We start from the raw sequence: 12,998 nt of genomic DNA, 5'->3' as shown, positions 1-12,998 counted from the left end.
AGTCCAGTAAGCAACTAATGAGTAGTCAGCCAGTTACCGTTCGCTATAGTAATCACTGGCCAGCCCTTCACCTACACATTTTTATCATCTGTGGATCCAAGTTGGGGCCTTGAAGGTGTTGGGCAAATGCCCGATCACTTCGATACAGTCCCTTCCTCCTTGTTCTTCAGGCTGTCATTTGGTAATCCATGGGCATTCAGTAAGGTTTGTGACTCAAAGAAAGCATGTTAGTTCCTCTATTACAGTGCAGTATTAGGGAAGCAAGCTGTGGCAACAACCCCAGCTTCTCATCGACTTCACAGAGGACGGGTTTGCCTGCAGTCAACATGGAGGGCTCCAGCATACTGTTTCATTAGAATGGTGTTCTGTAAACACTTTAATAGTGCAGTCCAACCATTGATTTGGCTGGCTTGGACTAGCAGGATGCCCATCTTTATTCCCATTGCTGTTAGGTCCATAAAGTAGAGTGCCCCGGTCTAGTGGAGGAGTGGCAGTGTGTGCTTGTAATCCCTGCATTTGGGAGAATGAAGCATGAAGACTCAGTTCATGGCAATGTAAACAACGTGGGGGTTCTAGGTGACTTTCAGCCACATGGTAAGGGCTTTGAAAAAAGAAAGGGAAGGAGAAAAAGTTTCTCCGGCGCACACTTGGTGAGATGCCTCCCTCCCAAGAACATGAGAATTCCTAGCCGTGGTTCTGGGGATGCCATTTGATCTCAAGTGCTGTGGCAGAGCCTTGAGAAAGCTGGGGAGCGAAGGGTCACTGGCTTACGGTCTCCGGGGAGACTGCTGTCCTCCCTCAATCTTGAGTTCTCTTTGCAGGTAGGATGCTGTAGTGATTGGCTTAAACAACAGGTAGATTCTTAAAAATGTGTAGGGTGCAAAAGAATTTACCTTCTTCTCAGCACCTCATGGAACCTTCTCCAAAATAGACCATATAGTTGGTCACAAAGCAAGCCTCAACAGATACAAGAAGACTGAAATAATCCCTTGTATCCTGTCTGATCACCATGGAATAAAGCTGGACTTCAACAACAACAGAAATAGCAAAAAGCCTACACACTCATGGAAACTGAACAACTTGTTACTAAATGACAGCTGGGTCAGGGAAGAAATAAAGAAAGAAATTAAAGCCTTTCTAGAACTCAATGAAAATGAAGACACAACATACCCTAACTTGTGGGACACAATGAAAGCAGTGCTAAGAGGAAAGTTCATAGCACTAAGTGCCTTCAAGAAGAAATTCGAGACAGCTCATTCAAGCAACTTAATGGCCCACTTAAAAACCCTAGAAAAAGAAGAAGCAGACACACCAAAAAGGAGTAGACGGCTGGAAATAATCAAACTCAGGGCTGAAATCAATCAATTAGAAACAAATAAAACAATTCAAAGAATCAATGAAACCAAGAGCTGGTTCTTTGAGAAAATCAACAAGATAGACAAACCCTTAGCCAAGCTAACTAAAAGGCAGAGAGACACCACCCAAATCAACAAAATCAGAAATGAAAAGGGGGACATAACTACAGACACTGAGGAAATCCAAACAATCATTAGGACTTACTTCAAAAGTCTATATGCCACAAAATTTGAAAATCTAAATGAAATGGACAATTTTCTTGATCGATTTGACTCACCAAAGCTGAATCAGGACCAGGTAAATCAACTAAATAGTCCTATATCCCCCAAAGAAATAGAAGCAGTCATCAAAAGTCTCCCATCCAAAAAAAGCCCAGGACCAGATGGCTTCAGTGCAGAATTCTACCAGACCTTCAAAGAAGAGCTAACTCCAATTCTCTTCAAACTATTCCACAAAATAGAAACAGAAGGAACATTACCAAACTCATTCTATGAAGCCACAATCACCTTGGTACCTAAACCTCACAAAGACTCAACAAAGAAAGAGAATTTCAGGCCAATCTCCCTTATTAACATTGATGCAAAAATACTTAACAAAATACTTGCAAACCGGATCCAAGAACACATCAAAGATATTATCCACTATGACCAAGTAGGCTTCATCCCAGGTATGCAGGGGTGGTTCAATATACGGAAATCCATCAATGTGATCCACCATATTAACAAACTGAAAGAAAAAAACCACATGATAATCTCCCTAGATGCTGAAAAAGCATTTGACAAAATCCAACATCCATTCATGTTTAAAGTACTGGAGAGTTCAGGGATACAAGGCACATATCTAAACATAGTAAAGGCGATATACAGCAAGCCTATAGCCAACATCAAACTGAACGGAGAGAAACTTAAAGCAATCCCACTGAAATCAGGGACAAGACAAGGCTGCCCACTGTCTCCATATCTCTTCAACATAGTGCTGGAAGTCCTTGCTAGAGCAATAAGACAGTCGAAGGAGATCAAGGGGATACAGATGGGAAAGGAAGAAGTCAAATTATCACTATTTGCAGATGATATGATAGTATATATGAGTGACCCCAAAAACTCTACCAGGGAACTCCTACAGCTGATAAACACCTTCAGCAAAGTGGCCGGATATAAAATTAACTCAAAAAAATCAGTAGCACTCCTGTATACAAAAGACAAAAGGGCTGAGAAAGAAATTAGAGAAACAACACCCTTCACAATAGCCACAAAGGACATAAAGTACCTTGGCGTAACCCTAACCAAGGAAGTCAAAGACTTGTATGAAAAAAATTTCAAGTCTCTGAAGAAAGAATTAGAGGAAGATATGAGAAGATGGAAAGATCTCCCATGCTCATGGCTTGGCAGGATTAACATAGTAAAAATGGCCATCTTACCAAAAGCAATCTACAGATTTAATGCAATTCCCATCAAATTGCCAACACAATTCTTTACAGACCTGGAAAGAAAAATTCTCAACTTTGTATGGAATAACAAGAAACCGAGAATTGCTAAAACAATCCTCTACAATAAAAGATCTTCTGGAGGTATCTCCATCCCTGATCTCAAGCTGTACTATAGAGCAACAGTTATAAAAACTGCATGGTACTGGCATAGAAACAGAATGGTGGATCAATGGAATCGAACAGAAGACCCAGAAATAAACCCACACACTTACGGACACCTGATTTTTGACAAAGATGCCAAAACCATACAATGGAAAAATGATAGCATCTTCAACAAATGGTGCTGGTCCAACTGGATGTCTACATGTAGAAAAATGAAAATAGATCCATACTTATCACCCTGCACAAAACTGAAGTCCAAGTGGATCAAAGACCTCAACATAAAACCAGACACATTAAATCGGCTAGAAAAAAAAGTGGGGAATACCCTAGAACTCATTGGTACAGGAGAAAACTTCCTGAACAGAACACCAACAGCACAGGCTCTAAGAGCAACAATCAATAAATGGGACCTCATGAAATTGAAAAGCTTCTGTAAAGCAAAGGACACCGTCATCAAAACAAAGCGACTGCCTACAGATTGGGAAAGAATCATCACCAACCCTCTATCTGACAGAGGACTCATATCCAATATATATAAAGAACTAAACAAGCTGAAAAGCAACAAACCAAGTAATCCACTTAAAAAATGGGGAACAGAGCTAAAGAGAGAATTCTCTGCAGAGGAATATCGAATGGCAGAGAAGCACTTAAAGAAATGCTCAACCTCATTAGCCATTAGGGAAATGCAAATCAAAACAACCCTGAGATTTCACCTTACACCCATCAGAATGGCCAAGATGAAAATCTCAAGGGACAACACATGCTGGAGAGGTTGTGGAGAAAGGGGAACGCTTCTCCACTGCTGGTGGGAATGTAAACTGGTACAACCACTCTGGAAATCAATCTGGCGCTTTCTCAGACAACTAGGAATAGTGCTTCCTCAAGATCCAGCCATACCACTCCTAGGCATATACCCAAAAGAGGCACAAGTACACAACAAGGACATTTGTTCAACCATGTTTGTAGCAGCTTTATTTATAATAGCCAGAAGCTGGAAACAACCCAGATGCCCCTCAACTGAAGAATGGATGCAGAAACTGTGGTACATCTATACAATGGAGTATTACTCAGCAATGAAAAATAAGGAAATCATGAAATTTGCAGGTAAATGGTGGGACCTGGAAAGGATCATCCTGAGTGAGTTGACCCAGAAGCAAAAAGACACTCACAGTATATACTCACTCATATAAACATACAATATAGAATAAACCCACTAAAAGCTGTACATCTAAACAAACTAAGCAAAAGAGAGGACCCTAACTAAAATGTTCAATCCCCATCCTGAAAGGCAAAGAGGATGTACATCAGAAGAAAACGAAAATAGGAAACAACCTCGGAACCCGCTACAGAGGGCCTCTGAAAGCCAGAAGAAAACAGGAAACCACCTTGAAACCTGCCACAGAGGGCCTCTGAAAGCTTCTGCAGTATAGACTGTCAAAGCAGATGCTGAGCCTGATGGCCAACTGATGGGCAGAGTGAATGGAATTTTATGTAAGAAGTGGGAAATAGTAAGAGCTGGAGGGAACGGGAACTCCACAAGCAGAGCAACAGAACAAGATAATTTGAACACAGGGAACTTCCCAGAGACTCCTACTCCAACCAAGGACTATTTGTGGAGATGACCTGGAACCCCTGCACAGGTGTAGCCCATGGCAGTTCAGTGTCCAAGTGGGTTACATAGTAATGGGAAGAGGGACTGCCTCTGACATAATCTGATTGGCCTGCTCTTTGATCACTTCCCCCTGGGGGGGAGCAGCCTTACCAGGCCACAGTAGAGGACAATGCAGCCACTTTTGATGAGAACTGATAGACTAAGATCAGAAAGAAGGAGAGGAGGACCTCCCCTATCAGTGGACTTGGGGAGTGGCATGCATGCAGAAAGGGGAGGGAGGGTGGGATTGGCAGGGGAGGAGGGAGGGGCTTATGGGGGGATACAAAATGAATAAAGTGTAATTAATAAAAAAAAAAATGTGTAGGGTGGAAATCCAAAATCAGGATGGCTCGGGCGAGGGCCCACTTTGTCATCAGCAGTAAGCACCCGCTGTTCTCCGTGGACCTTCTGCTGTAAGGACACTGGTCCCAATCATGTGGACTCTACCCATGTGGCCACACAAAGGCCCCATCCCCTAGTGCCATCCACACCTTGGCGGTTAGGATTTTCAACATGAATTTTGTATGTGGCTGGGTCAGGATGTCACCCTTCTGGTCATCGGCTGTCCTGAAAGGCTGTGTGTGAAAGCTCCAGCTGAGTCTACTCCTGCCCCCCGCTGCCCCCGCCCCCCCCCCCCCCCCCCCCCCCCCCCCCGTAGCACATTCTGTTTGCTTCTGTGTAACAAAGAGCACAAGAAGTCAGAGAACAAATGGTTAGGACTTGGATTGCTCATCCGTGATAGGTAGGAGAGACTGCCTGGCTTGAAAGAGGTGACTGATTGAACCATGACTAAAGACATTCTGTATTAACTCAGTGCAATCGTTGGCGATTCTTGCTGGTTTTGAACCCCAGCGCTACTAGGATGAGCAAGTAAATGCCGATTTTAAAAGTGTAATTTTTTTCATTGCATTTCTCGGTTCACTTTTTTTCTAATATGCCAATTTTAGTAAATTGGATGAAAGACACACAATGATCTGACTGGTATTTATCTCAAATGCCAGAAGTGGGAGTATACAGCTTAAAGAAACTCAGAGACAGCTTACTAACACAACCAAAATTCAAACGGATTATTGGGAGGAAACAGGACAGATTCTACTTTTGAATATGGCTATGAGCTAGTGCTGGCTGAATTTAGGACTCTGGTGGGTGCACCTTTCATAGTTTAGTATTTTAGAGACTCCTTCCACTGAACAGGACTCATTGCCTGGCTATCTATATTGGACTCTGATTCTTGTATGGTCAAGTGTTGAGGCTTTGTTTTTGTTTTCATTTTTATTTTATTTATTTATTTATTGCAATTTATTCACTCTGTATCCCCGCTGCATCCCCCTACCTCATCTCCCTGTCCTACCCACCTTCCCTTTTTTCCCCCATGCCCATTCCCAAGTCCCCTGATGGAAGGACCTCTTCCCCTTCTATCTGACCTAGCTTATCAGCTCTCATCAAGGCTGCATCATTTTCCTCTGTAGCCTAGCAAGGCTGCACCCCTCCCCCCGGGGGGAGGTGATCAAAGAGCCAACCACTGAGATAGGGTAAACACACTAAAATCTATAGTCCTAAAGAAGCTAAACAACAAGGAGGATCCTAGGGAAGATTCTTAATCCTCATTCAGAAGGGCAAACAAGATAGACATCCGGAATAGAAGACAAGGAACAGGACAGGAACCTTCCACAGAGGAACTCTGAGGTTTTGTTTTCTAAACAGGGACTTCATCATGTCTATTTAGCCCTTCGCTCTGTATTATTCAAAGTCATATTTTTTTCTCTCTTAGTCTTCATAGTTAATACTTATTTGAGAAAGGAACGAACGGTTCAGTCTCAGGTCCCTACCGATCATTTTAGGCTTTTCTAATGTTGAAAACATCAGTAAAGACAACTTAAGACTCTATTTGCTGAACTTTGAAGCCACAAATGAAAATGTTTTCTGATGCTGTTTGTGTGTCCACTGGAAAAATGTCACCCACATTCTCACTCCTGACTATCTCTTGTGGATTGATTTTAAGCAGAAGGGACAGGAGTGGGTTCTATGGAACTACAGATATGTAACAGTGGCACAAAGCTAGACAGTTTCTGGCTTTTTTTTTTTTTTTTTTTTTTTTTTTTACTTACGTAATTTCATGGGTTTCTATACTTACTACTTAAACTTTTACTTGTATATACAGTTTCACTATGGAAAAAAAGTTCAGAAATACTAAGGGTGAATGCCACCCTGTTTTCACCAACCTCGATCCCTAGTTCCAGTCTTAGGCCTCAAAGGAGACTATTAACAGTTTAATGCATAATGTAACTTTTAGATAGCTTGGGGATATCCTCCTACCATCAAACTGGAAGTATGTTTTAGAAGGTCAAGCCAGGGGCTGGAGAGCTGGCTCAGCAGGTGAGCACACCCATGTTCTTGCAGAGGACCTGAGCCAGTTCCCAGCACCCACATAGTGGTTCACAATGGTCTGAACCACTGTATGGGTGGTTCCCATGATCCATAAGTCCAGGGGATCCAGTACCCTCTTCTTGTCTTCTTGGTCACCACATACACATTCTATACAGACATACAGCAAAACAATCACATCCACATAAAATCTTTAAAAAAGCCAAACCAAGGAATTTCATCCTTGGATAGTTGCCAAAACATCCATCTCCAAACAATTTCCCATGCTCCTGTAGCTGTGGCTCAGCCCACTTCACCACCCACATGCTATTACAGTCCATTCTGTTAGCAAAGCATTCATCAAAACATGAGGTCAACATTCCTACCTCTCCTTGTTTAAGACACTGTCTGGGCCTCCTGTTCTTGAAGTGAAAGCCATAAGATACTGCTGTACAATCCAGTCTCAACCCACTCTAGACACATCTTAAAACTTGCCTTTGCCCTGAGCATCCTGCTACAAGGTGCCTTATGGTTTCTTAGCAAATGTTCTTCTCCTTTAACACCATTTCTCATCTGTTCCTCTCCTGTTGTGCGGCCCTATTCCCAATGGAGAAAGGAACAAATGTTCACTCACTACATATATGAAGCTGACAATGGGCCAAAGTTAAGGATACTACCCAAGCCCTACTTGGTGAACCAACTAAGTTTTATTGGGGTTGCTTACAAGAATATGGGTGAGGGATTATTTACAGGAGCAGAAATGACTCCAAGTCAGCTGTGTCACCAAAGCCCACTCTGGTATGAGTGACAGCTTACAAAAGCTGGGAACCTGGAGCATACTACATAGCTTGCAGGTACCTTACAGGCTGGAGAGCGTCCTTTCCAGGCGGCTCAGTTGGCTTTCTAAGGCTTTCAAGGTTGCTTGGCTGGTCTGAGGGTTTCTCTCAGCAGGCCTAAATGCTTATATATGCTTGGGAAAGGGAGGAGCCTTGTGAATATGATCAGTTTCAGGGATTTCCTGAAGCTAGTGAGTTGTTTACTTCTGAGTTTAAAGAGCTTCCCTGCAAATTGGAATGATTCACCTTTCCTTAGAGCACCCTGATGTTTCACTTCCCTGTTAACATCCTGCCTCTTAAGAACTTCTGTCCAGGAAGGATGGTTCTATCTCAAAGGAAACTGCTATACAAAACCATGCTCTTGAGATACCATCTACTTCAGCCTTCAAGATTTATTCACGTTTCATCCTCTGTGGACTAATAGTAAATGCTCTCCTATCTGTTGGTGTCTGTAGAAAAATCACACGGTTTTTCTTTGCAGCATTTAGTATGATAAAAATTTTAATATATTAACCCCCCAGATGCCAGTACTTTTTTCTGTCTTGTTGGGGCTGAGGCTTATGCTTGGTAGGCACATGCTGTAATGTGCACTCTGCTCCCAGGCCCCAGCTTTCAGTATCTCAGTAAAGTACCTTACACACACCTCTTATTTACAGAGTGAACTATTCCTTCTTGAACCACTCCAGTGCACACACACAAAGTAATGTCCGTAAGTCTATTTCTCCCACAGTCTGAGTTTTCTTAAATATAAATCTACAGAAATAAAAGTAATATTCTGGTCAGTGGAAACATATGGCATGGATGTCACTAAGATTATGTGTTTTGAGCTCAGAGAAGGTGTAGGGGTCAGTTCTCTTCTTTGACCATGTGGGTCTTGGGGATCACACTCAGGTTACCAGGCCTGGCAGCATGTGCCTTTACCCATGGGGCTTTCCTCTTGACCCTGGGAAATAAAAGGTGTGGAGTCATATGAAGCAGACTCGTGTCCTACCAAAACTGCCCATTGTAACTTGCTGTGGAGCAATTCAGTGCTTGTCAAATGAATGAACTAAATCTTTTGGGTCACCTCAGCTGGCAAGGGTTTCTCTTGTTCATCCTCTAGGTTTGTATGACTTACGTCTTGTTCTAACTGAAATGTTCTGTGGGGGCTTGCTTTTCTGTGGTAGCAGCGGGTTGCTGATAATACCTGTCTGCAGACAGTTATGTCTCCATGGCCCACAAAGGTGGCATCTGGAGTCATGTTCTTCCATATCAAAAGGATATTGACATTGCAAAGCCCGGTGATTCCAGAGCTTGAGCCCTGGGAAGTCCTGCAGCACAATGTCAATGTCACCTTAATATACGGCATGTGTCTGCTGCAGAGCTTGAAGGAGACTCGGGAGAGCTTGCACAATGACAGAGAAAGGTACCCATTAAGCCTGGTAAATAGAGGGAGGAATGTTTTCCCACTTGGGTATAAATATGGTGAGCTTTTAGAACATCCCTTAACCCCCGTAATTAGCAAAGTACAAGTCCAGGAGCTAAAACTAAGTTAGCTAGCTTTAATCAACTCCAGAGAACATAACACTCGGGCCCCTATTTACCAAATCCCCAACTCCTATCACAAACTCTGAGACCCCCAGAGAGGGGAAGGAGCCTGTGACATCTGAGACTCCTAGTTTATAGGGGTGAGTCTAGATGCTCTCTGCAACCAGCTGTACTCCAGAAAAGCTCCATCTTAAATCTGTCAAAGGATTTACTCCTCAAAGGAAGGCTGTGCTTGAGCAATGCAGTGACAATCTACTGTTGTGTTGAAGATTGACAGATAGCAACACTGAGCCAAATATGTTCCTTCAACTTTTCCAAAAGTGCTTTGGTTTGTTCCCTAATACTCTTAACTGTAATCTTATTAGAATTGACAGTTTGCGCCTCCTCTGACACATGCTAGACTAACAGTTAACGTAGCTGGTTTATTTTCTTTCCTTTAGCTTTGGTTGACGGGAAGCTCAAGACGGAGTTTATTCCTAATTTAGAAAAGTTATTCTCAGCCTAGCATTTCAACATACACCATTCTCATCGGGGCTTACATATTTTGTGTATTTTGATGTATTTTGTATGCAACAAAAGCCCATCATAAAGTATCCGATAAAATTTTTGGGGATTCCATGCATCCATGTTAACTACTGGACAATCTTCATCATCCCAGAAAATTCCCTTGTTCCCGTTTCCACTCATACTCCTTCTTTTGCTGCAGTTACTTTGTGGTTTCAATAGCCACAGGATATGTCATCCAGTTCCTGAGTTCTGTTAGACTGGAGTCATTCAGTATGCTCTGTATGTGTGGGGTTTTTGTTTTGTTTTGTTTTGTTTTGTTTTGTTTGCCTGTGATCTTTGGCCCCCTTTCCCCCCAATCCTTTCGATTGTCATGTGGAGTGATAACCTTTTTGGGCACTGAGCATCCCGCCTTTGCATGTACCACAATTTCCTTTTCATGAACGTATCGTAGTCATTTGGTTGTTACGACTTGGAACCTCATATGAATAAAGTTGCTGTGAACATTTATATATAAGTTTTTGAGGATAGTTTGCTTTTTAAAAAATCTGTTCTGATTTAGGCACAGTGGCACATACCTTTAATCCCCGTAGTCAGGAGGCAGAAACAGGTGGATCTCTAGTCTGAGGCCAGAATAGACTATATGGTGAGTTCCAGGGAGCTCCATGGTGAGACTCTGTCTCAAAAATAAAAACAATAATAAATATCCCCAAATTGAATAAAATTTTAAAACCCGTTACAATTTTACTGTGAAACCACTTTTATTGTAAACCTTACTTAGAGGGGTTGATGTGATATAAGTAAGACTATAGCAGGAGACTATAGCAGTTCCCAAGTAGTCTTAGGTTAGTAGTCATAAACACTAAAACCGACTTACAAATATGTTCTCCGTGACCTGTTACCTTGGAATTAAATAGACCACATGTGCCTTCAAGCAGCTGCAGTTGGGATATCTTCTCATTTATTTCCTCACCTCAGAGTATAGTCTTACTTGTCTAGCAGGCATTTATCAGGGTTAGCATCATTTGAAGCCAAGTTTGTTCCAAACCCTCTCACCACTCCCCACCTAGCTCTCCTGGGATTTCCTCATCTTAACTCGTTTTTCCATTGATCTGCCTGAAAACAGGGCTCATCGGTGATTGTTTTTCATATCTCAGATCTGCCCCATCAGCAAGTCCCATGTACTTTACTTTCAACTACAGGTGTCCAAGACTTACTCTTCTAAACCAACAATACCACCATCCATCGATCATCTCTTGCTAAGATTAGTGCAGGATCCCACTAGGGATCCTTAGACCTAAACCATGTCATGTCACTCCCTTGATCAAATCACAGTGTTTTGTTGAAGACAAAGGCCAAAGTCCTTACAGCATTTGAGATAGGACCGTATTTAATCTGGCACCTCCTGTAGTCTTTCCTCCATCATCTCATGGCTGCCTCACTTTCTCTTGCACATGCCAGGATCATGTCTGCCTCGGAGCCTCTGTGCTTACATATTGTGGGCCAGGAACGCCACAGCCTCTTCACTCCTGTAGAGCCCACAGGCTCCTCCTGTGCCTCACCCTGTCTCTGCTCACATGGCATTTCACTAAATAGGCCACACGTGATAAACTTTCTTCTTTATTGTTCCACTTCTGTTATTTTGAGACAAAGTCTAATATATAAATCAGGCTACCCTGGGACTTTGAGGGACAGTAATCTTGTCTCTGCCTCCCTGGTTTGAGATTACAGGCGTGTGCAACCGTACCCAACCTCTAATCACCTCTTCTAAACAGTCTTACCTCCACAGGCAACAGTGGAACATTCTACTTGCATAGTTTTTCTTACTTTGCCTGACCCAGGTCAGACCACAAAGACAGCTTCATGTTCGAGGACGGGCAAATTGAGTGAGCACCAGGACTTGGCCCTGTCTCAAGATTCCTAGACCAGTCTGTGGTGGAATACATGCTTAGCAAGTAAGACCCTGGGTTCTGTTCCCAGTGCAAACTGTATCCGCTTATTCATCTCCCAAATTTCCAAAATAAGTAATGCAAAGTTCAGGGAGCAGGCAAGCCAAGAAAGTGAGGACAAGCTTTGTGCTGGCTCCCTTGATTTCTCACAAGGGGTTCTAGAACTTTGGGGTCTCTGCATCTCCACAGCTTACACGGGGAGATCATCCAACAGAGCAAAGGACATAACACTCTGTTTTCTTTCCTTCCACACACAGGCCATTCAACAACCAAAAGCCGAGCTCTTTTCCCATCTTGCTGCATCGTGAGCCTGACAAGGCTCATACCCAAGCGTTCTTGTGCCTGTGACTACGGTCTTCTCTAAATCGCCTCTCTGGTGCCCGAGACCTTCCTAGTTCATGACCATGCTGCGTCCTTTTTCTCTGTGATCTTGATTACCACCTGAAATATTATACACACGTAGTTTTATCTGCTAATTGTGTATCTCTTTGAGTAAAATGCAACTTTAGATGCAACCCAAAACTTTATTCTTGTGCTCACCTCTGAGACTAACGCCTGGTACAAGCTAGGTATGCCATATTTTACCTAGTGACTTTTGCTCAGTTTCTTAACATGATACTATGTAGTCTCCTTTTAAGAAATTGGCTTCGTGAGTTGGGAAGGGGGCGAGGTGCAGTTGGTAGAGTGTCAGCTTAGCATTCGGGAAGTCCCAGGTTCAATCCCTGGCACCTCATAAACCAGGTGTGGTGTCACACTGTAATCTCAGCACTCAGGAGGTAGGGATAGAAGGATCAGAAGTTTAAGCTATCATATACCAGTATATAGAAGAGATTTATCACCAGATCCTTAACCAGACCTGTCTTTTCTCAAAACCAAGCAGATGATCTCCGCCATCAGGACGAAGAACTTTCCCAACTGCCAGCTCATCCCAAAGCTACTACTCGCCCATTTACCTGTCATTTGTCATGCCTGTGGCTGTCCGGAGCTGGCAATACTTCAGCACCCTGTCCCAGGTCACAGAAGACCATGTCCAAAAAGGAGAACACTGATTTTGTTTGGCCGGAAGCTGACGTTTGAGTGAAATGGGTTTTCCTTTTCCTTCAGCTGGATTTTGACTTCCCTTTTGTTTTCCCTCCTTTAACCTCTCAGAGAACTGTGTGTGGGACCCTTAGGAACTGTGCAAAGAAAAGCACGCCTTGCCCTCAGCAGCCTGGTGATTGCTG

At 43.0% G+C, this 12,998-nt stretch overlaps 1 protein-coding gene across 1 annotated transcript in view; it reads left to right on the top strand.

Annotated features, from left to right (window-relative positions):
* The first annotated feature begins 4,940 nt into the window (after positions 1-4,940).
* The window catches only part of Rb1 (RB transcriptional corepressor 1), a 104,617-nt gene continuing 96,559 nt past the window's right edge, over positions 4,941-12,998 (top strand). Inside the window, exons 1-3 of the mRNA XM_055609863.1 lie at positions 4,941-5,008; positions 9,054-9,200; positions 10,029-10,108. Of these exons, the coding sequence (XP_055465838.1) occupies positions 4,941-5,008; positions 9,054-9,200; positions 10,029-10,108 (295 nt within the window). The remainder of the gene's footprint in view (positions 5,009-9,053; positions 9,201-10,028; positions 10,109-12,998) is intronic.

The sequence above is a fragment of the Psammomys obesus genome, unplaced genomic scaffold (genome assembly GCF_907164565.1).
Source record: "Psammomys obesus unplaced genomic scaffold, mPsaObe1.curated_primary_1811, whole genome shotgun sequence".
NCBI lineage: Eukaryota > Metazoa > Chordata > Mammalia > Rodentia > Muridae > Psammomys > Psammomys obesus.
The sequence above is the reverse complement of the archived record's forward strand: the minus strand, read 5'-3'. Positions and strand labels throughout refer to the sequence as shown.